Here is a 24,489-nt window from a genome sequence, read left to right on the forward strand (position 1 = left end):
TGTCGCTTAGACCTCCGTTATGTGCTATGTGTGCACTATGGGATCACGATCTCCGCCAAACCGATGATCTAGCAGTGTGCCCACCATCCTAAACCAGACCCTATAAGCATTACAAAGGATGCTCTTCGCTATTAACCTAATCTCCATTGTATTGTAGTTCAGGCACTTCCTCGCCCTCTTCAGTGGCTTCTTGTCCACAGCAGGGGGCTGCAAGCCCTCCTCACCTCCTATTTTGGGGCCACAAGGGGCTAGTATGTCTAAGGCCCCGTTTGGTAGGAGGTAGGGGGTGTGTTAGTTATCCAGTGCGAAAAACATAGTAATAGACTACTACATAATTAATTAATTATTAATTATTAAAAAATATAAATTATATTAATATGATTTTTAAAACAACTTTTCTATAGAAAATTTTCATAAAAAATGCACCATTTAGTAATTTGGGAAGCGTGGGCGTGAAAAACGAGGAGGATAAGTTAACTTATGGGAGGCTACCGAACATGGCCTAAAATATATAGTAGATGTGTTTTGAATGGTTTCTAGCATCTCACGAAAAATATATGTTTGCAATAGTTGGTCGCTGAACAGTCCAATAGGCATGAGTGTACCATTCAAGTTGTTTTGAGTGATTTCCTAGTGGCAAAAAGAACTCATGAAAAATAAATAGAGAAAACGATTCCATTCGAATGGGACAAGTTAAACAAATGATACTGATTCACCTGGGACTAGATAACACCAACTAATATTACTGCTACCTGCGACAGTAGAGTGCGAGGAGGCATGTGTTAGAGCACGAAGCCGTGGAGAGGAGCAACACATGCCTGAGATTGGCACCGGAGGTGAAGCGATGCAGAGGCGGAGCACAATGTAGATGTAGCAGGGCGGATGCCAACATCAAAAAGCATCATAAAGACTCCTGCCTGATCAAAAAAATATGGAAGGTCGTACCTTTCTGAAAATATTACCTGGCTATCACTAGAGATTAGGGCTATAAAAAAAGCTCGAAGCTCGTGAGATGCTCGAACTCGGCTCGGTTCAAGCTCATAACGAGCTAAGCCCGAGTCTGATCTGAAGCTCATAAGCTTTCTTGAGTCAAGCTCAAGCTTATCACGAGCTTACCTATATGTATATATACTTTTTTCGTTTTATATTATAAGACTTTTTGAATTTATCTAAATTCATCCATATATATCAATGTATATTTTTTATATATATGTCTAGATTTATTACCATTCATATAAATCTAGATAATGTCAGAAAGTTTTATAGTATAAAACCATGTATGTTTTTTATTTGATGAAATAGTAGATTAAAAATAAATCATTATATATTTAAATAATAAATTAAATTAATATTTTATATTAATTTTAAATCTTAGTTACAATTTATTTAATAGAATTAAATTAAATTATTAATTTAGTAAAAAATATTATCAAAATAACTTTTATCACATAACGGAGTTGGTAGGCTCAGTTCGAGCCCACAGTCCGGCTCGCTCGAGTTCGGCTACTCGACAGCCTTACTGGAGATACCCTCGTTCCAGCCCCCTCTCCCTTCAGCATCCCGAGCGCTAGGGTTCCAGCCACCTTCGACGCCGGCGTTCCCCGCGGCCGCACGCCGCGCCTCCGCCGTCCAGCGCACTCCATCCATCGCCCTCGCCCTCGCCAACCACCGTCGCAGATCGACCACCCTCCCCTCACTGCCCACACCGCCATGTCGAAGCCCGCATACCTGCCCACGCCGTCGGATATGGAGGTCGACGCCGCGGCGGCCGAGGAGAAGCCGCTCGTCAGGTTCTCCATCAACGGTGGGCTTCTTTTTCCTCCCCTTCCAAACACTCGATTGTTCCCGATGTCCGGACGGACCCCTGTACTTTCTTGATCCGGGCGTCTCTTCCTTGTAGTGCTGGAGCTCATGAGGGAGGCGCAGATGCAGCACGGCCTCCGCCACGGCGACTACACGCGGTACAGGTGCGCGCCCCGTCCGGGACCCGAATGCCCTACCAGATCTGTCTACGGTTTCTCCGGTGCAGATCGGATCGATTAAGGCTTCCAGTCTTATCTCCTGGGGTTTGTGATGGACTTGTAATGTGTTGTATTGTTCCCAGCGATCCAAATTGTTCTATGCAAACACCATTGATTATATACCTGGTCTCTAGTATTTTCGGAATTCGGGTCCTTAATCCTGTTTTAAGAAATGATAAAGAAATATATTTTCTTTGCAATGGCTTCTCCTTTTTTCCTGGTTATGTGGCTTGTTTTGTTGTGCCAAAATATCTTTCTTTTGGTTACTATTTACAAGTTATTATGTATCTTGATCTATACTAGTACAGAAAGGATCGGAGTAGTCCTGGTGCTCCATGTAGGATATTTTACCTAGCAGTACATAGGATGCCACATAGGATTTTTGATGAATTAGCTATTGATTTATTGAGGAAGGCACAAGGTCTCATGTAAGAAATCAGTTCTATGAGCAACTGTACAAGGCAAGAAGGGGAGACGGAGAGGAGGAAGAGAATTGGAGCAAAATTTATGTGAACCCCACAAGTAGAAACAATACATTGAGGAAGTTGTTTCTGTGTCATGGCTTGGCATGGACACCACTTAGTAGTGTATGTATTGGGATCGTCCTCTAACTACACACTTTTTAAAGTCTGCACACCATTCTGGACACCGAGCTCTGAACATCCCACCATTATTATATTCTATCTGTGTAATAACCATAAATAATTAGACCCATATAAATCAATATCAAATTGACCTATCTATATTGATCTTGCCATTGCTCTCACACAACTCCTCAATTGCACTATGCATTGCACTTGGATGGTCACTATTTTCCTGTAATTTAGTTCATGTTTCATGTAATTGGTTACACCTTTGTCTCAAGGATGTGCATGACCTGCAGGAGATACTGTACCGCACGTCTCAGAAGGTTATACAAGTCCCTCAAGTTTCTGCATGGCCGTGGTAAATATACCAAGAAGAATATAACAGAGTCAACAGTGACAGATGTGAGGTGTGATGCTTTCTGCTGATTTTTTGTTGTATGCTTGTGTTTTCCATTTCAAATTAGAAAGAAGCTACCTGTTTTGTATGACATATGAAACATTATATAGTGCAATATGTGTTCAATATTACCATGCATCTGCCATCTAGATCTCAGAATGCACCACCTAAACTATTTAGTGAACCAATTTGGGACTTCTATGGTACTTAAGATGTTAAGAACAATGGTTAGGAAGCATGCTAGTGGCCTGGTGGTAGAGGTTTAACTTCCTGGCCCCGTGGGTACCTGCAATATCTGGGTTGGAGTCCTGCGACCAGTGTGGGTTCCTATATCGATCATCTTTCATTAGTGAAAACCAGAGCGCACACATTGGACACCATCACCATGGCACCAACACAAAAGGAGAAACCAGGTGGTTATCGAGGATGATTAAAACCAATTTTGCCATGTCATAAATGCATAGCGATGACAATGCTCAGTGTAATCTTGCTTCATAACTACCGTTTGCTAAATGTTTGCACTCTTCTTTTGCATATGATGCCTCTAATAGTCTAATCGTTCCTTGGCATTTGATTAGGAAGGCTACTCCCATCACCCAGCAAAAGTATTTATTATTATTGCCATGTATACATGATTACATGCAGACATGCTGCATCGTTGTTTTTTAATGACTTCATCAAGTACAATTTCATTGAGCATTATTGTTGAACTTGTGTGCAGTTTTTTAGACATATCTTACATCATTACATTCTGAAGTAATTTCAACATATGAGAGCAGGTTTCTACATATAGTATTTTATATGGCTGAGAGAGCATGGAGTCATGCGATGGAAAAGAAAACCGCTGGTCCAAATGCACAGCAGCGTATCTACATGTTAGGTAGATTTAGAAAAGCAGTGAAATGGGCAATGCTTTTTTCACATTTATGTTCTCTAAAAGGAGATTCCAGGACATCTTTGGAAGCTGAGGTATGTGTGATACTATTTGTTTGTCAGAACTTATTCAAGAAATTTTAATATGATATTGTGATACCGGGAAAAACTTTGCGATACTGGCACTAAGTAATTTTCTTTGATAAAATTCTTTTGTAGGCGTATGCTTCATACATGAAAGGTACCTTATTGTTTGAGCAAGAGAAGAACATTGAGGCAGCAATGACGAATTTCAAGAACACCAGGTTTGTGTCACAAGCATTGTTACCTAGTTTAGGTTCTATGGAGTTTGGCCATTATTTCTTTCATCTATCTTTCCGTAATTGATTTCTGTGCTGATTCGTTTGATACTCAACTCCACTGCTAAATCTTTTTCCTGAATAGTTGTTGGGAGCTCATTGATGGCCCAGTAATGTATTTTTTTCTCACAGGGCTGTATATGAGGAGCTTGGGAAATATGGGAGTATAGAAAATCAACTTTTGTGTCGTCAACGCATTGAGGAAGTGGAACCTATGATTGGGTTCTGCTCTCGCAAACTAGGTGGATCAGCCTTGCAAGCACATGAACTCCTAGATTTGGAAAAGGATGGGCCTGCTTATGATCTTTTCAAGGCTAAGATTGAGGTATATATATTTTCTTGCTTATATATATATGTATATGTGGGTGTGTGTGCATATGTTTGATGTTATTTAAAGGCTCTCGTGTCATTGTTTCTCCCTTAAAGCGATAAGTACATGTTTTTACCTTGGAGAATTTGTGTGGGAATGGATTTTTTTTTTCTTTTTAAGTGGTTTGGTTTGGAAGGTGGGAGTGGGGTGGCGCATGCACATGATACTCTTATACTAGTTTTATGTTGTAGGCGAGGGGAGGCAGATGACAGTATTACTGGTTATCATTTTTCATTTGTCTTGATTCTTCTGAAAAGATACTGTTGAACTTTTGTGGTTTTAGTGGTCTTGCAATTCATGACCATTAATTCACCATATGATCTATGGTCATACCTAATGATACTTGCAATGTTGAGTTCTTGCTAGAAAGTAGTGCTATTGTTAGGCCAGCTTTTTTGTTCTGTGTATTCTTCAGAAGAATCTTTTCTGTCTTTTGCATGAGAAGCAGTTGGAACTTGTGATATTCTTAAAAGCAATTGGACTGTTTGTTACTCTGGCTTTAGGAGGGTTTGGATGTCTGTTAGACTTTTAGGCAATGGGTGAATTGTCTTAAGTAACCCTGAAATTTTATACTATGGTTCTTATATGCTGATTCAAATTATTTCCTATGTAATTTCACATGAATTGGTTTGATATGCATCGGAAAGTAGTCGACATAGGGGTGCAAAAGAAAATTATGCTAACATAATGCCTTTCTGTGAAGTGTAAAAATTCAACGAACATACATGATCTGCATACAAGTGAACGATGCAGCCACCTGCACAAATTGATGAGCAACCAACATTTGTTCATCTCAATTTCTAGATGTACAAAAGCAATGCAATTTCTTTATTAAGAGAGAATGCTTGAATTGCTACTCAAAGGTCATGTAAATCAGGGAAGAAGGAACATAAAAACCTACATCTATGAAGGCCACCGTTCAGTCTTGTGATCAGTTCACATCAGTGGAGCTCGATAATCTCCACCACTATTAATGAATTAATGAAGACTGGATCAGACTGGAGACAACATTCATGATGTGGTCCTGGTGTAGGGGGTAGGAGATGGAGGAAAGTGACCGGCAAGGACTGAGGAGGAGGTGGTGGTGCATTGAAGGATGTAACTGGGGATGGTGCTGACGGGAGACAGCACATAGAGGTGGCAAGCCCTAGAGCTCATCCTCATCGCCACCTAGCCAGATGAGTGCTGTTTGTCTCATGGGGGTCATGGGGAGAGGGGTGATTGGCAGGAGAGAAATATGCTTTTCTCACTTGATGGCATGGTGGGTAATTTAATTGCCCTCTGCTAGGTTATAGGTTGTAGTGTTGGATGGGCTTGCCTTTTTCAAAAAACGCAGTTTAGAATTAACCTGTTTGTTGTCTTCCGCTTTGGGGGTTGACAAGCAGGCTAGAAGCCCAAACAAAGGGCATGTTTGGGGGTAGGGATGGCAATGGGTTGGGTTTGGGACAGGTTTTATAAAAACCCACCCTTCACAGAACCCGTGACTGTAAGCTAAACCTATACCCGTAAATCTTCATTGGTGCAAGAGTACCCAAAACCCAATGGGTACCCACTGGGTGAAACCATGTCAAATAAAAAACATCTTAATCGAGATATCTCTATGAGCACATTAAGGTTTTTTAATATTTAATTGTAGACAACAAACAAATAAATATAGTCGATTGATTAATATAGCAATAAGAAAATGAAAAAGGTACAATAGCAAGTAAAATTAAGCTTGTCGAATTCTAACGTTCAGTCATCCAATCATATCGATGCAAGCAGCCAATCATACATAAACAATAGTCTTGTGCTCTCAGCTTATAATACTGGACAATAAGCTCCATGCCGAATATTTCAAGGCGTCGCTGGATTTTTTGGGCCCCAATGAACACCCATAGGTAAAATCTAAAACTCATACTCAACCCATAGCTTCACGGGTACCTATACCCGCAAACCCATGGGTGCAAATCTTCACCCATACCTGCACCCATTGGGTAAAAAACCCGTTGGGGCCTCGGACCCATGGGTCCAATTGCCATTCCTGTTGGGGGAGCTTAAGATTCTGAGAAGCAGCTGGTGAGAAACCAACTTCTCAGAATCTAGAAAAGCTGGGTTTCCTAGCTTCTGGCTTCTAGTTCCATTTTTTGGATTCTACAACTCCAAATTCTGAGAAGCTGAATACCATTTGGGAGTGCTTCTGACTTCTGCAGATTCTGTGAGAATCTACAGCTGCTGCTATAAGCTCCCCCAATCAGGCCCAAAGCCCGGTGTAGTATCTGCATAACATGGTGATTCATTCTGGGCTTTGTTTTCAATACCATATGCAGGTGTGCTTGTGGGAATACAGTAAAAGAAATGCTGCTAGAAATGTAGGATGATGTTTGTTAGTTCTGCATCCTTAATTTGCTGGAATAATAGCTATATCCATTGCATGATGTGAAAAATACCTGATAAAATGATAATTTTTTTGCTGGTATGGACAACTTCGGTATGATTTTTTGGTGGATTATTTTTTCTTATGTCAACAAATCATGTAGTTTGTTGAAACCCCCACGGCCCCACTATCTTGGTATGGACAATTTTGGATGTTGGACATGCTGATTAGTTTTCTAATAGAAGTCAAAAAGGAGTTATTATGCTTGTCCAGATAGCGCTACAGAAGTTGGGTATATATTCTTTGTTCATTTGGACATGCTGGTAGTTTTCCAATCCTGTCGTCTGATTTCATGTTGACCAAACACAACTGTTGCTATCAATTTCATGCTGAGAGTTCTAACTATTTGGAAATGATTATTTCATGTATCTAGTGCCAATTTGTTTTTAATTTCTCAGTTACCAAAATATTTTTTATTCATCTTCGGATATGTATTTATGTTGGGGAAACTTTCAGGCAGTATTGTCAGAGACAAGATTGCAGCAGGCGGCTTCCATGACGGAGTTTAGCTGGCTTGGTCGCAGATTTCCAATTACTAATGCAAAGACCCGTGTTTCCATTTTGAAAGGTATGCAGTAAATTTTGTGTGGCTTACAGTTCTGGTTTTTGTCTCAAACAATGATAGTACATAATTCAGGCTGTATCATATTGAGAAAATTTTATCTTAGTTTAACATCTTCCTACATTTTCTAAGTTTTCTACTTGTCAAACTCTCTTTAATCTAGTGATGTATGATCAGCTCAACAGCTGGAGAAAGACTTGAATGGTGCAAACTCAGAATCAGTTCCAGCAGACAAAAAACTTGGCATTTTCGATAAAATATTTTCTGCATATCATGATGCTCGGAGTTGCATCCGCAATGACTTGGTACAGAAAATTTTAGCTCTTAATTCTAATTATAATTAGATGTAGTGATACATTGCTCACATCCCCACCCCCTCACTACACACACAAAGCAGCAGCAACTTGTGTTCTAAAAGCTCTATATGTCTTATGATATTGTTGCATTTAATTTTAATAATGCAGGCTTCTGCTGGAAATGCTGAGAATATAAGAGATGAATTGAATGGCCTTGACAAGGCTGTTAGTGCTGTTTTAGGGTTCAGAACCATTGAGCGAAACCAGTTACTTATTAGTATTGCTAAAAGTAAGTTTACCAAGCACCGAGACGAAAAGAATGAGAAAATGACAAAGCCAGAAGAACTTGTTCGGCTGTATGATCTGCTAATTCAAGTAAGTTTGCTTTTATACAAGGCCTTGCTACAATTGTGTTCTTTTGCTGATGTAAAGCTGCTTTAATTTGCAGAATACAACAGATCTTACTGATTTAATTAGCTCAGGAAGGGATAAAAATGAGGAAGAAAACAGTTTTATTCAGGAGTATGAGTTGAAATGTTTGGGTTTCCGAGCTGAGAGGTCTGTTCTGTTTCATTCAAATCGAGCTTTGTTTTTTCTCTTTTTGCTTTGCATGCACATTCTCTACTTTGGCTAAAAACCTCTTCAAAAGTTATCGTAATATTCACAATTTATGCCTTGCCTGCTACAATAAATTCCTATCTACTAAACCACATGTTAAATAGTGGGTTATCAAGATTTAACATTGCTCAAAGGCATTTTCTGTGGTTTTACTTTTTAAGATTACTTTTTTGTTTAAAACTTTCTAATATAGGATTTCATTTTAGTATTAGTAATGTATGTCTAATTCCAAGTTTTCTATTGAAAAACCTTGCAGATGTTTCTATTTGGCAAAGTCGTACAGTTCAGCTGGTAAAAGGGCTGAAGCATATGTGCTGTTTTGTCATGCCCGTTCTATCACTGATTCTGCACTGCAACAGCTGGCTAACAGCCCTGACAAGGTTTTCCTTGAACTAAATATTTTTTTCTTGTTGATTTGAATCTCATGTTATATTTAATGGTTTACACACTGCTTGATTTTTTTAATGTCAGTAAGAATTCTGTACCTTCTTGATTCTAGTCAATATTTTTCATTGTTGTTTTAAGTTTATTACCATCAATGCAACTTTGTGCTTATATTATCAGTGATGAGCATGGTACTAAATAGTGGTCATAGTGGCTGTTCTGTGGCTCTCGGTGTTACTGTAACAACATAGCAGTTCAAATTTCAAAATAGTGGGTATGGAATATAGCGACCGCAATAATGATGGTGGTCGCTACACTAGTAGTTTTAGTTGCCCATAGTGTGCGCACTATTTAGTTCATAGTGGTTGAGACTGACGTAAGATCTGGTCCAAGAATCGATAGTCTTGGGTTGCTTGCTGTTAATGCTCATACATAAGGTGATAGTCGTATCTTACTAGTTAACCCTGTCAGGCCATGTAGCAGCCATACAGTTCTTGTTTAATGTCTGCTCAGGATACCATATATATGATGATCTGTATCAGTTGGCCAGTTACTCTGGCAATATGAACATGATTTTTGAGCTTTACTATGTTGAAGGAATTTTTCAAAGTAATGACTATTAGCTATTTGTGTTTTTCTTTTAAAAATATTCATAATGTCTAACTTACTGTTAATTATTACAGGTCTTAGTCCAAGATCTAAAGGCTCTTTCTGATAGCTGTAGATCCAGTAGCTGCATAGAACATGCAACAGGTATTATGGAGGAAGAGAGTGTTCCTGAAAAGCTTTCTAAAGGTGTATCAACTTTGTCACTTGGTGAAGATAAAAGAAAGGTATGTTTTATTTATTCTAGGACATATTCAACGTTGAAAGGTACTAAGATTTACATCATTTGGATGATGCCCTGTTATTTACTATTGATGTTTAAGATCAGTAAAATAGTGCGAACATTTTGGAGATTAGAAACTGGGTAGCATTCTGATTATCAAATGCTGCTTCAGCTGTTAGGGATATTCTAGCAAGTCACATGAAATTCTTAACAGTTAAGCTTATGGGTACAAATATGTATTACTAAAGGTCATGAACATACTTGAATCGATTCCCCTTTCAACCTACTGAAAAAAAGACTACAATTTTAAACAACTGCCATTTAGGATACAGTGTAATTCAACCTACGGTAAAAGATTGTATAGATCCTTCCCATCAGTCTATTCATTACGTTTCAAACAGGTAAATTAGGACACAAACATGGATGGTGGCATGCGAACTCACATGCTGATTTAGCCACCACATATGTCAACTTGTCTACCCAGGTGGGGAACTTGTGAGCATTAGAATTCATTTGTCATCACTCATCAGGCTTGTTTGAAGACTGTAGCATCTGCTAACAAAATATATCTGCCACATTAAATAATTATTGTCCCATTCAATCATTCATAGATGAGATGCACTTGACAACTACTCCCTACTGGCACAAATACATGTTTGGACATTGACATGATCCATAAAATGCAACCTAGACCACTGACGAAACACCACAATCCTGACATCAAGACAAATCTACACTTTTTTTATGAGTCTATCATAATCCTGATATCAAGACAAATCTACACTTTTTTTATGAGTCTATCTAAGTGTTTAAAAAATAATTAATTCTTCAAGTTACCATTGTTCAAAAGCGATTACCTGTGAATTGAGTGAATTAACAATTAGATAACGGGTACTGTTAGGACATTAATGTTTGTTAAGTTTAAGTAGGTTAAGATTTTGTATGTAATTTGATTTGCATTTGAAAGCAAGCTTTGGTATAAAACATCTTCAAACAGATTCTGATGTACTTTACTATTTTGCAGGATGCTTTCCTTCTTGATATGCTAGAAAGCTATGAATCAGTACTTGGTGAATTGAATACCAAAACGCCTTGTCACATTGCACGATTCCCACCTCCATTCCAATCAGTTCCATGTAACCCAATTGTTCTTGACATGGCATATAATGCAATCGAGTTCCCAAACATTGAAAACAGAATGAAGAAGGAGAAGAAGGGTCTGCTAAGCAGGTTATGGGGCTGAAAAGGAGGGGTTCAACAGTGTTATCTTCCTCTTTGATTTTGATACATTAGTTTGGCGCTTTGAATTGTTCTTTTCATTTGCCATGAATTGCACTCTTCGATTGGTGGAAGGGTTTTGTCAAGCATCCTTTTTCCCTTCAGAATGTCATACTATTTTGTTCTTAGGCAAAAGTATTTACTTCTCCGAAGTGTATCAATTTTAAACATTATTCACCATAACTTACTCGGTTATATACAGTATGAAGCTATGACTTGATACACAGCTGTTGCCTGTTTTCAGAATTAAATTGTTACCATCTAAATGCCATACACCCTCCGGTCATGTTTGATGTTTGGTGAAAGAGATCAATAATTTTTAAATTCTTATTTAAAAGCCTAATACAAAATATAGATTTATCTTGCAGAGTATGACCATATCACAACTTCTTAATTTTATAAATTCATTTTGTTCTTTTAGAGATTTTTGAGAATGTGGTAGATATAAATTTGAAGTAGATGGAATGAATATGATTGCTCTTTGGGTACTTCCTGCTAGATTGTGTTACGCTGATATTGTATATGTGCTAGATTTTTCGTCATTTGAAAGTGTTTCTCCCCTTGTTTAGTTTGGAAATAATAAAACAATGACTGTTATGTCCCTTGACAAATTTCAAAGTTTTTACGGTTTTTTCTAGGCATGCCAAAGTTTTGTGGCATCCATCAGCAAAGACCACAAATTTTGGATGTCCTATACAGTCACATATGTGAACTATTTCAGGACATTATATTTATAATGCTTGTGGTAATCAAGATTCCTTATGTAGGGCACATGTAGAAACTGCTATCCTATTATCAACTGGGTGAACTATTTCAAATATATGTTATTATAATTTTTGTACATGACAAATTATCTATTATACCTTTTTACGTTTTAGCCTGTTCTAGGCTGCCAAGGATGGAAATGGACAAGGATCCATAGATCCTTTCACATCTCACTCATAGAACTCACTCAGCTATATATATTTTTAGGAGTAAATATTGCAAACCCCTAAGTTTAGGTTTACATCTTATCCTAAAATCACGGAGTTAAGCATTTTTTATCGCAAAAATACATCTTTTGGGTCATATTTTATCAAAGAACCTAAATTCAGTCAGTGTCCTCCCGTTATCGTTGGGCGCCTACGCTGTGTTCTTTATAGATGGGAGATAAACAATTATCTTATTTTTTTATAGTCATTTAACGGTGTAAATGATAAAATTAACTACTAGAAAGTTATAAATCTATTTTATAAAAATGTGAGATGATAAACTTATATATAATTTTTTTTAACAAAGATGTACTATTTAATCATTCAGAAAATGTATGCTTAAGGGCTGATAAATAAAGCTAAGAATAATCTTTTACACTTCATTACATGAAAACTAATAAGTTTTCTCCCTTCTCTCTACGGGACTCCAGATCCACAATGAACAGTGACATCTTGGTGCAAAGGCCTTATACCTGTAGAAGTTTTGCATCAGATTTGATCTCGAGAGCAGCATAAGAAAACCAAAATCGTTTTGCACTTGATTACAATAACCGATTCTCTCTATATCCTCCTTGGTACAGATGCCCAAATTAGTGAAACCTAAACAGAAAATTTCACTCAAATATGAAGAGATGACATTCTTATGGTGGTCGATCTGCTTACCTTGACCACCACACCTTGCTATCCCATACCTTGCCATTCTTGTCTTTAAAAGCGGTGCTCCTTTTCTACATTCATGCTACTTTCTCTTTTTTTTTATCTAACACCTTTAACTTTTTAGATTTATATTTGATCTTTATTTTATTTAGAACTTTTATTTAAATATTAAAATTATAAGTCATGCTTAAAGTGTATAGAGTAATAAACCAAATCACAGTAAAATAATTTATAATTATATAAAAAATTAATTAAGACGAATGATTAAATACAGATAAAAAGTCAACTAGGTCAAATTAAAAAAATAGAGTGAATATTTAAGTTGCCACGCTTTGTGTCTTTAAGCACTGCTCCTCTTTTCCTGTATTCTTGCTTGTGGGCATGGAAGAGGCGGCGCTATAGCGTACACTCTCCATAAGATCTTTTTACAGTTTAGCTGTCTTTAGAACACTTATTTTATATACATAAATTCCTAAAAAAATTTCAGCTAAGAATAAACCCTTCTTTTCAGCCAGTGACATTGACATTGAGGTAAAAAATTGGAGGGATAGGTTAGACTTGGATCTAAAAGGAATATTTTCCTCTAGGGTTTAACACATCCCATCTATTCCAAACCAAGTGGGGTTAGAAATGGGTTGGCTTGGCTCTATCCCAACTTATCTTATCCCTAAAACCAAACACATCTTTATATAGTAGGTTATACTTGGTATGGAAAGAAACGCCTAAGAGTTGAAAACCACATGGCAATTGAATTATTGAAAATTGGTTGTTGTGTTGTGAAGGCAACGTGATGTTGACGTGAGCACATGCAAATTATACGGGATGAAAGTGGTATACTCTTGCATTTTTTTTAAAAAAACTATTTTTGTATTTTTTTAATAAATATATAAATAAAAAATTTGGAGGTAATTGAAGAGAATCAACTGTATAAATATGAAATATATGAAAAATTAATGGTAAAAGCAGGAACTTTTCAATAGAGAAAAGACGGATCGATCTTATTTGGATGATAGGTGCACATTCTGACAGCCAATCTTAACCACATAAGTTACATAAATCTCAAATAAAAATGTGAAAACTCCCTTGTTTCAAGGATGATTTTTTTATTTTACCAAAAATTTTTGAAGTTCCCAAAGCCCATGATGTGAATTAGATTTTTTTTTTATTTAATGGAATTTCATCCAGCTTGCTCCCAGTTGTCACCATGGAGAGAAAAGTCTGTCAGGTCTCAATCTGAGGTTTGTATTCTCTGCTCCCTCCGTTTTATAATGTAAGTTTTTTTTAGATTATCTAGATTCATATAAATGCTAATGAATCTAGACACATATATAAATTATATACATTCATTAATAAATGAATTTAAATAAGACTAGAACTTTGTTTCACAATATAAGTCTTTTTAGGATTATCAGATGCTAATAAATCTAGACACATATATAAATTATAATATTTATTAATAAATGAATTTAGACCAGAAAGACGTACGATATAAAACGCAGGTAGCAGTAAATTTCGATAACCAGAATTGGTGGGATAACACCTTTTCAGTTTCAAGGTCCAGTTTCAAGGTCCATTTGGAATGTACAATTCCAAAAAGATAGTTCCAAGGAAAAATCAGGAAAAAAATGTCATGCCATCTAAAACCTCGCATGAACGAAAAGACAGGAAATATAACAAACCAAGAGTCCAAGAGTTTGAACACTAAAAAGAATATATACTTTATGGTTGTTTCATTCCATATCTGTATGACATGGCTCGTTCCACACAAAACTTTAGAGGAATTGAAGTGAAAACCATAAATTGTGAATAAAACTATACGTGTTCTCAGCAATTTAAGACTAAGGCTAAAAATTAAAATACGATTAAAAAATCTTAAAACCTACTCCAAATTTAAATTCAAAAATTAAAAAATAGCTTATAAACATAAACACGGATGGAAAGATGGGCCGGTGAAGTCCGTTCCTTTGTACAAAAGGCTTGCATGCACATTTTTGCTACAGGATTGTGGTCCTATAAAATTTTCTTTATTAGAAGGTACAACTAGTACCCCAAAATTTTCTTCAATAATGATGCCACAACTCAACACAATTTATTGTCAAAACAGTGTTGAATGCAACACAAAACAGAGTCATTTATACTTTCACCTCATACAGGTTGCAGATGGTGTGGAAAAAAAGTGCTGAATGCAACACAAGGCAAATAGTCATTTGTGCTTTCACCTTATGCAGGCCGTGCAGACAAAAATTTTAAGAACACAACTTACACAGCCCTGCTTAATAATCAATAGTAATACTAAAGTAAAGACCATATATATGCAGTTAAAGTAATATTAAAAATTTGAATGAATATCTAAATTTTTGTTGACATATATGCCGCAAAAGTATAGCCAGGGCAGTTTGCCCAGGTACCCTCTTTCTGCTATTGCCTACAAATTTCTATAGAAACATCTCAAACGTATAAAAAGAATAAATTTGATCATGGTCCTCAAGATGTTCAATAAACACTATTCATCAATAATGTGGAACACGTATGTAGCTCTCATTTAAACCTTCTGGTCAACCTCCGATTGTGATGATAATATGCCATGTTTCTGAGTTTTCTCGCTGGGCACCGAGTAAACTTGCCTCTCTTTGCCTCCTGGTTTCGATGAAGCATTCCCATACCAAATCATGCCAATCACAGCAAGGATCATGCCAAGCGCAACATGGAAGTTAAGGCCCTCTTTTCCAAAGAAAAGAAAGCCTAAGGTCAACACAAGAACCGTCTTCATGTGGCCTAGAACTTGGAATGAGACTGCTGTAAATCTTCCGATACATATGAATTGACTAAGATTTGTCCCAACAGCAATTATGCACGACAGTACAATGAAGAACTGAAAAGCAGGTAGATGAAAATGAAAATGTTAGCCCCAACCAGGATAAAAAGTAGTATTGCTCAAGCCAACAACAGGTAAAGGAATCTTTATCCTCCAAACAATATATCACATGCTCAGTTCATTAGATTTAATTAATAGTTCAAAGAAATGCTTGTGTCTAAGAAGCATCTATAGGATACCATAAAAAATTTTAATGGCTAAACTTCATGAAGCATTTGGGTTATGGCATTTTATATTACATACACTTCTCTACTAGTATCAATTATCAAACACACTTCCATACTTTTAAGGGCACATCCTTTTAGTCATAGAGGAATTTGCAAGGTTTTATAAATATATAGTTGGTTCATATATGATAATGGGTATGTACAAGCCAATCATGAACTCATGTTTATGAATGATTACTCCTTTACAATATGATATATTACAAAAGTTATAAGGTATAAGCATGCACAAAGAAGATTGAAAGAGATATTACCAGTACAGAACAGTGCAACGCATACTTTGGATAACAAATTGCTCAAAATACCATCTTAAAGATAGTGGTAACCTTATACCAAACACCACTTCCTATAATCTCATTGCTTTCCAGCCTACTTGAAGTTCTTGGACCAAATCAACCAGAAAAATCTCTAGTTCCAGAATGTACTACTCTCGTTCATGATAATTAGTTCAGGTGGTATCATCAATAGAGCTATATGGGTTACTACTGACATGTTTATAACAAGCTAAGCAGAGAATCGCCACATACCGTAACTATTGCTGTGTAATTGAAAGTATCAACTCTTTTGTTGGTCAGCCAGAAGTCCACGAAAGGCCCAAGTATTAATAAGGATGCTGCCTGAGCTGGAGCAGTATGACCCAAGAGGTTGAATGAGCCAAGCGAGTACTTCCTTTGAAGGTGATGAACATACTACAGCACAGAAGAAAAGAAATGAAACAAGTAATAACTATAGGAAAATTTACCCTGAAAAGTGTCAGAAAGGACAAGACTTCTACTAGCAGATAAGCAAGCAAGATCTAAATATTTTTTTAAAAAAATCACTAACTAAACTTTTCTTAACATGAGTAATTAGGACAGCAGTTAGAAGGAAGCAAAATACACGTGAGGTCACATTAATGGTTTGGAAACTTTGTAGATAGGGAACAACACATGCTAACTTTTTCAGGATTCAATATTGACAACTTGGCAGCAAAGGTATCAAAGAAGAGTTAACACATGAGAATTCTCAGTATGTGGGAGGGCACAACAAAGGCACAAATCTAGAAGCGGCAATACTCACATGCTGCTGTAGTGCAGTGCTCCAAACTGCTATTATGGCAGCTATGAGCCCTTGTGAATTCACACTAACATCAGTCACAGTACATACGGCAACACCTACTAGAACAAGCATTATACTGAGCTTCGTGTCTCTTGAGTATCGGACTTTATCAAACAGGATTTCCAGAAAGCACAAAACTGGAATGATACATAACTTGGCAATCTGAAATGGTGTAAGGAGCAAATTAGTATGTGCATCCCATTCTAACAATGACCATTAAAGAACTAAATACTTTCTTCACCTGGTAAAATCCAACAGAGTTCCACATCAAACTAACATTCATCCCAACAATTGATAAATTTGCAAAAAAGACAAATTTTATTAGTTCTGGCACTGGTAAGTAGGATGGTTGTATATATCCCAGCCATTTCATTACTAATGTCATCAAGGTCGTGGTTGCAAAATGCAGTCCAGTCAATGTTGTAGCTGTACAAGCAAGCATAGTACCGCAATATTAGTACAAGAGTATGTTCAGTAGCAGTCATAGATTGTTGCAGATTAATCTATACAAGTGATCACACATGTGAATACGAACATAACCCAATAAAAGATGAGTGAATATTAAGGATTATCTTACCAAAACTAAAACCATGTGTAGCCATTAAGGCCTTGTTGACCATGATGATACCAACAGACGTTACAACATTGAACATCCAAGCTCCAGCATCTAATGCTGCTTTTCTCTGTGCCTTGCTTCCAGGTGCCATATTTTCTTGTCATGTAGAGTCTAATCCAATTTGGAGTATCAGAATCTACATTGAAAACATTTTTATTAAGATATTATTTGAATAATATAAGGATATATAAGCATACATTGAAAAACAACTGACATTCATACAAGTCACTGCTCCTAAACTTTATTGAGAAAATTAGTTTCCTACCAGACCAGAGACAAAAAAAAATTAGGGAAATATTGTCCGAAAAGATGCTCTTTATCAACTATCATCCCAAAGAGTTGGGATCAAAATTATGAAAACACCACCTGTAAGTGAATGGAACAACTCGGAGTAATATTTTGTTAAGTTCATGCCTTTTGCAAAGGCATATTCCAACTTGCAAACTTTTCAATTGCATTATTCCAAATTTATATTTTTGAGGTGGTATTTTCATAATTTCTCAAATATTGTATAATACTAATTGATTTTTTCTGGATCAAAATTTTTGCACCTTCTGAAATTCAAAGGCATGTAACAACCAATGAAACTGAGTGATGTAAAATATTGGAGAACAAAAGGTGGAAATGGAACCAACACCACCATAAACTGGGATATTGGCTATGCTCTTCTTTTTTGCACCACATATGCATTAATGATCATAGTGGGTAAAATTCAGGACAAGAGAATGCTCGATAAAAACAGTATAGTTCCTTTCCTGAATACCTTGGTGTAACAAATGGTCATGCAATTGACAAAGAATCCATCAGAATCATGGATCTATGCTAACTTTAGGATAGAAGCATGGAATCATATTTTCAATAACTAGGTTTCAGGAAAATTATCTGAAAGCTTGATAAATGACACTACCTTTCAGTAATTTTTGATAAATGATACTTTACCTTTCAGAATTTTTATTGAGTACCTCTCGTCACATGCTTCCCTATTATGAACATTAAACTGTAAGATGAGGAGGGGTCGTCCCTGAGCAGTGGTGTAGGGCTCGGTAAGGCAAGGTCTGGTGCTCTCCAGACTTCGCGCCCCCCACCAGTACCCCCCCCCCCCAGCCCTCCTTCAGTCCTTCTCTTACTCCAGGCAGGCAAACAGGCATGGCGCAGCAGTAAGACATCGAGTGACGTAAGGAGCATGCGGCGTCTGCTGACTCAGCAAATCCTATGCCCACTAGGCTTGTAAATTGTAAGTTGTATGTGTTGACTTGTGAACCCTAGCTACAGAAATTCCCCATCTCGTTTCCTCTCTTCCCATCAGGTGATTGGAGACAACTGGCTGTGGCCGACGGCGTGAGCGCAAGGGCACGGCCTAGGTGCCCGGCTAGCTAGCATTCTGACGACTCTGTTCAACACTTAAGGGGATAGGGGTGGCAGCAGCGGTGGCGGCGGCACGGGCGGATCGCACAGGCGTGCACAGCAGTAAGCATCCAGCAAGCCAGGCGAGGCCCTCCACTGGCAAGCAGCTGGGTGCCAGCTGCCACAGCAGGCAAAGGCAGGCAGCTCAGCTGAGAAAGGCATCAGGTAGGCTTCCAGTTCTTGGGTTTGTCGTTGTGTATTTCCAGGCTCCATAAGAAAATGGATAGAAAGTGGAAGGGTAAATTGTTGGCACAGATATTATTGAGAATTTGAGAACATTGCAAATGCAAAATGTACAAATTTGTCATTGAAAAATTGAGATTGCATTTGTGTGATTGTGAATTTGTTCTTGCAGATTTGAAGAGCTATTTCAACCGGTAGTCTAGTAGTACAAACCCAAGTACTCATGCAAGCGGAAATGCTGCTGTAGATCTTCAGAAAATTAAGAAAGCATTTCAGAAAAAGAAAGATAGGCAAATACAATTGCCTAGATCTCCTAGGCGGCTAGGACCTAGACGCCTTAAAAACTTCATTACTAGTTTTACATTTCATTCCTATGTCTTGCTTTACTTTATCGATTTCAAATCTGGCACTGTTAATCTATGATTGCTCTTTGTTTGGCAGGTTATATGATTAGTTGACTACTGTATATATCTATCCTCTATTTATCTTTTGATGCATTGCTGAAAGCATGAAACTTCGTTAGCTGAGGTATTTTCTGTGCTTTGCAAATAATTTATCGTTGTTACCATGTTAAATGTCAACTTGTTCCGTATAATTGCTAAGTAGTGTCGTATAATATCATGCCATGTTAAATAATACTGTTTTTGTCATTTGTTCCTGTTACCTGTTGATTCTTGCACTAGTCCATGCGCCATACCTCCTTTTTTTCCATCCGATTGTCCCTGAGCGGTCAGGCGGGTAGCTCTGATCAGCTGATCAGCTAATGCTAGAGTTTGGCTGTATAGCCCTTTATGATACTTCTCATTAATTTATCTCCTAATAAAGGCTAGCAATCTTTGTAGCACAATAAAAAGATGCCAACTCATTAACTAGAAACATACGATAATTAGGAAACTGGGAGATCGCAAGCAGTCCAATCAAATTAAACTAGCATACAGACAACTTGAAAAGGGAACTTTAAAAAAATCAAAACTTTCAGGCAAAGTGACAGTCCACAACAGCGCATCATTATAGTCCTCTTAAAACGAGAAGTTGAGGTGATGATGCACTAACCCAGCTGCTCTAGCAATTAAGGTCTGTTGAATACGTCGCATTTCTTCCATCTATGCCAATAAAATATATAATGCATAGTCAAGACAGAATAAAAATGGATAGTGTTGTCAATGCGTATACTATCAGTCAACTAGTGCTACGTCCAGTAGCAAACAGTCATTGACAATGGAAATAAAATAGACACCAAGGTTTTACTCTGATACTGATCCCGGAAACAACAATACAACTAATATTCATGCAAATCAAACTGAAAAGTGACTAGATCTGGGAGAGACAATAAATAATCACACCAAATAACCGAGTACAAAGATACAGGTTAATCACACGATAACTGAGTACAATGATACAGGTTCAACAGAGCAAGCATTCAACCTTTAATCCACACAAACCAACCCAGAAAATGCCAGCTTTTAATAGATCTAGAAGATTTATTATGGGGAAATGATCTTAGTCTGCTCACATGCAAGTAAATCAAAAAGTTAATTATTCCGAAAAAAACTTACCGGAGTAGAGGAAGAAGGGAGATGGAGGTGGCCGGTGGGAGAGACAGAGGCCGCCCGACGGGAGGAGGCGACCGCGGCGGAGGTGGACGGCGACCACAAGCTCGGCGGAGGACGACGGGGACGGAGGACGGCGACCGACGCGGAGCCCGAGCGGCGGCGAAGGACGACGGGGGCAGAGGACTGTCGCGGGGGTGGGGGGGGGGAGGGGGGAGGATAGCGACCGGCAGCGGACTGCCGCCGGCACCGGCGGCTGCGGACTGGCGCCGGCTCCGGGGGCGGCGGAATGGCGGCTGACCGGGGGTGAACGGGCTTCCAAACCCTAGTTCTCGGGTGTTGGAGGAAAGTGAGAGGGAGGAAATGAGGGGGGTGGGAGGGGGTCACCGACTCCTGCACGGGCGGGTGCAGCCCGCGTGCATGCCTTCGGCCAGGCCAACCAGATACTAATCGATTCACCGTTTTTGCATCTATTGGGTCTGGCCCTATTTACCGTCCAGTCAACCAAACAGTCATCTCCATATATAATAGATACAAGTTAAATTTAATATAGGCAACAAAATATGTTCTTGGTGACTAGATCTATACAGGCTGCATATCTAACATGAGGGCATGAAGTATTCTTAGAAACTATGTAGTGCACTAGGTACGCAACAAGTAAACCAAATCAGGACGAACTGGGGAGTTAATTGGGAGGGGAGCAACAAATCGACCCCAAGACTAATAGGACCTCCAATCCACCAGCGCCGACCGGCACATGAAGTGGCACGTGAGGGAGAATGGATACATACATACATGCATACCTTTTGGAGTTCGATTTGAGCCCGAAATGGATAGGACGGTCGTCGGCCGGGAGGGCGAGGAGGCTGCACATGGGAGGGGAGGAGGCTCGCCGCCATGCGCTCTCCGCCCGTGCGTTCGCCAGGAGGGAGGGTAGAGATAAGATGAGGTTTTAGGGTGTTCGTAGCAGCGGTTTGTTCGAGGAGAGCGCCGCAGCCCGCAGTGTGAGATTATTCCAGACAATTTTGCTGGTGTGGCAGCAACGGCAATAGCAGCACTGCAGGATCAACAACACAAGGCCAAATTTTGTTCAAGAATCAAAATATTAGCGGCTTAATGATTTAGCTGAAATTAGACAGGAGCGAAACGACGTATTATAGATTAAAAATAATTCGTGGAAGAACTTTTATATTTAGTAGTAAGATAAGCGAAAAGACGAGGGTATAGATTTTGTCTCGATACCAAAATTATTACAATGATCGTGTCCTTGTGTGGATTAAGGTTCATAGAAAATGTAGTTTGTACCATTATCGCACCCCAGTAAAAACCACGGTAACATGGAAACCCACACATCAAATATAAATTTTATTTGAATCTAGTACGGTTACCTTAGTATTACTGCTAACGCACCGCCATAATCACACTAGCCATCATGGTTTTGGTGGTTTGAGGACCCCGGTTGTTGACGCTGAAAATAACAATCAACGGTCACACACGTAGGCCTGTGAGTCAATCTTCGACAGCTTCAGTGCAGGACCTAAATTCTTAGAATGATGCGCGGGTGTGTCAGTCAGTTTGATCCTACAACTGACAAGATGAACAGTAAAACAAGCCGATCAGCTATCAAGCCGATAGGTAACTAAATATCCAGCCGATCGAACGTTGATGATGTAACGGTTAGTCGATAGGATGACAATCGGCTGTAAAAACATGGATCGGCCAGAAACACCAATAGAAATAGACTTGAAATAAATATTAGACCAGCATAACCCACCAAGTCATTTAATAATATTAGTCGATCGGACAAGCCCCTATAACCAGGTCGAACTAGACATACAGAGATTAGACTTAACCAAGACAGTATGCAGTTGAGTACGATATGATTATAGAAAACATGAAGATCGATAAGGCTAATAAATAAACCGGCGAATTACTTGGAATAAATAATGAATCGTATGTTACGATCGGCTAAAACCAATTTGCATGTAATTTTCATAAGCCGATGCAACATAAATAACTGCCGATCTAAAATTCTAAATAAGTCGAGCCGATCGATATGAAAATTACACACTAAGGCAATCGGCTACTATATTGATATAAATATGATAAGCATGTAGATCGGCAAAAATCATCGGCTATAGACGGTGGACAAACAACCAAGATCTATAAAATATCTAGCCTAGATTGCTAAGAAAAATCATAAAAGATCGGACTCAACCGAGGCAGTTCAAGATTTAATCTAGCAATGTCAGGATAAATACTAAACAGATCTAGATTGCTATCAAGCCAATGAGCCGATGACTGGTAACTTATCGGTTGGTACTTCGATAAAACAATGAACAAAATACATCGATCTGATATAAACCATCTGACAAACGTAATCTACTAGATCGAATCTAACCGAGACAGTATTAGATTGAACATGTCAAATAGCGAACATCAAACCAACATAGATCGCCCAAAATGGTCGACCAGATCAACTCAAAACATGAAAGTGATCTAAGTTGAAACTGATACGATAACTAGCAATCGTGCGACTAGATTAGAAAATCAGACCGAACTGAGACAGTTCTAATCTAGTCGAACGATTACCGTGGCCCCGCGGAACGTAGGACTTACCCCTCCGTCAGAGATCGAGACGATGCAGCCCCACGTCAAGTGCCAAGTTCTACTGGAGTTGAAACCTCGATTAGGAGGGTGGCGATGCGCCGAAAATAATTGATCTATTGATGTGTAGATAAAAAACAATGACCCCGGACATATATATTTATACCCTGGGGTGAGGCTAGGCCGTGTTGGACGCGACATACAACTCCTAATAGATAAAAAGAAATAACAAACTCCTAGATAGATTCTATCTCTAACACATAAGTCCCGATCAAACTCTAACAACCTTATAGATAAAGGAAAAATCTAAACTAACTCTAATTAACAGATAAAATTAAATTACACGGACTCTGATTATTCCCGAATCTATCTGCAACATTCGAGGTCTAATCGGACTCTATCTCTTATCCAATCCGGACTCCATCGACTGAATCCGAGTCGTATTCCGCCTGGCCTTCTATCCGATTGCCCTGCTTCCTGTCTGATTCGACCTTTAATTACAGATTAATCCATAGCAACGATTTGCTAAAATCTAGTGTTAACACTGGTGTAGATAATGTATGGATGGATTGAGATCTTCTAAAGTTATATTTCTTGACATGGTTATTAATATATGTGTCCTACTGTGTACTGGGCTCATGTATATAAGTAACCACGTCACAGTGAGTAATACACAAGGGTGCCGATGAGATGGGTGTGCTCTTTTTTGGTTGTTTTTCTCTATTGTCAAAACCCAACCTAAGATATTTTAGCATTGTCAAATGCTATTTTTTTTAAAGAAAATGCATTGTCATTTTTATTTTGGTTAAATAAGACTTTATTGTCACGATCAAACCAGAAAAAGCTCTGCACTTTTTTTTCTAGTTCGTTTGATTTTCATATAACATGACAATGGTACGTCTTTCCTTCGCAGTTATCTCATAGTAGCTACAACGTAAGAACAAAGTAAATTAGTAAAAAAAAATATCATATGGACAGAAGGGCATGGAAAACCCAATGAGCCTCAACCAATGGTCACAACCCATAAAATCAGTGGTAGACCATGCAATCCACGATCTAGAATGATTTCGGCCAGGATCAAGTAATCTGAAGCCATTAACCAAAGTAACTCAGGCCTACCACTGTAGTGGTCTCAGCCCACCACGCCACACCTCCAAACTCTATTAATTCTCATTTGTACCTTTCTAAAAATATAGTCTAAAAACATGTATTCACAAGCAAACTTGTCTACTTCGTGAAACATATCGATAAAAATAAGTATTTGAAGCATTAATCAATTTGGTGAGACGAAAAAAGAGAGGAGAAATAAATAGG

The 24,489-nt window shown here is 38.2% G+C and overlaps 2 protein-coding genes across 5 annotated transcripts; one reads left to right on the forward strand and one right to left on the reverse strand.

Annotated features, from left to right (window-relative positions):
* The first annotated feature begins 1,487 nt into the window (after window positions 1-1,487).
* LOC102703308 (signal recognition particle subunit SRP68) lies at window positions 1,488-11,216 on the forward strand. Its single transcript, XM_006655038.3, has 13 exons — window positions 1,488-1,804; window positions 1,901-1,967; window positions 2,905-3,015; window positions 3,785-3,974; window positions 4,098-4,183; window positions 4,370-4,562; window positions 7,480-7,591; window positions 7,763-7,890; window positions 8,050-8,256; window positions 8,330-8,439; window positions 8,756-8,879; window positions 9,567-9,716; window positions 10,737-11,216. The coding sequence occupies exons 1-13, from the start codon at window positions 1,711-1,713 to the stop codon at window positions 10,953-10,955; spliced, it is 1,791 nt and encodes a 596-aa protein (XP_006655101.1). The 5' UTR covers window positions 1,488-1,710; the 3' UTR covers window positions 10,956-11,216.
* A 3,715-nt stretch (window positions 11,217-14,931) lies between these two features.
* Window positions 14,932-20,713, reverse strand: LOC102703306 (UDP-rhamnose/UDP-galactose transporter 6-like). Of its 4 annotated transcripts, none has more exons than XM_015837758.2 (7): window positions 20,575-20,713; window positions 19,683-19,740; window positions 17,393-17,567; window positions 17,057-17,241; window positions 16,777-16,977; window positions 16,245-16,406; window positions 14,932-15,490 (listed from the first exon to the last, which is right to left on the reverse strand). In XM_015837758.2, exons 3-7 carry the CDS (start codon window positions 17,520-17,522, stop codon window positions 15,161-15,163), a joined length of 1,008 nt encoding a protein of 335 aa, XP_015693244.1. In that variant the 5' UTR covers window positions 17,523-17,567; window positions 19,683-19,740; window positions 20,575-20,713; the 3' UTR covers window positions 14,932-15,160. The 4 variants fall into 4 exon arrangements, with proteins under 4 accessions (XP_015693244.1, XP_040379997.1, XP_006654161.1 ...); XM_040524063.1 differs by lacking the exon at window positions 19,683-19,740 and adding an exon at window positions 20,072-20,121; XM_006654098.3 differs by lacking the exon at window positions 19,683-19,740.
* Window positions 20,714-24,489: the final 3,776 nt, after the last annotated feature.

The sequence above is a fragment of the Oryza brachyantha genome, chromosome 5, assembly GCF_000231095.2.
Source record: "Oryza brachyantha chromosome 5, ObraRS2, whole genome shotgun sequence".
Taxonomy (NCBI): domain Eukaryota; kingdom Viridiplantae; phylum Streptophyta; class Magnoliopsida; order Poales; family Poaceae; genus Oryza; species Oryza brachyantha.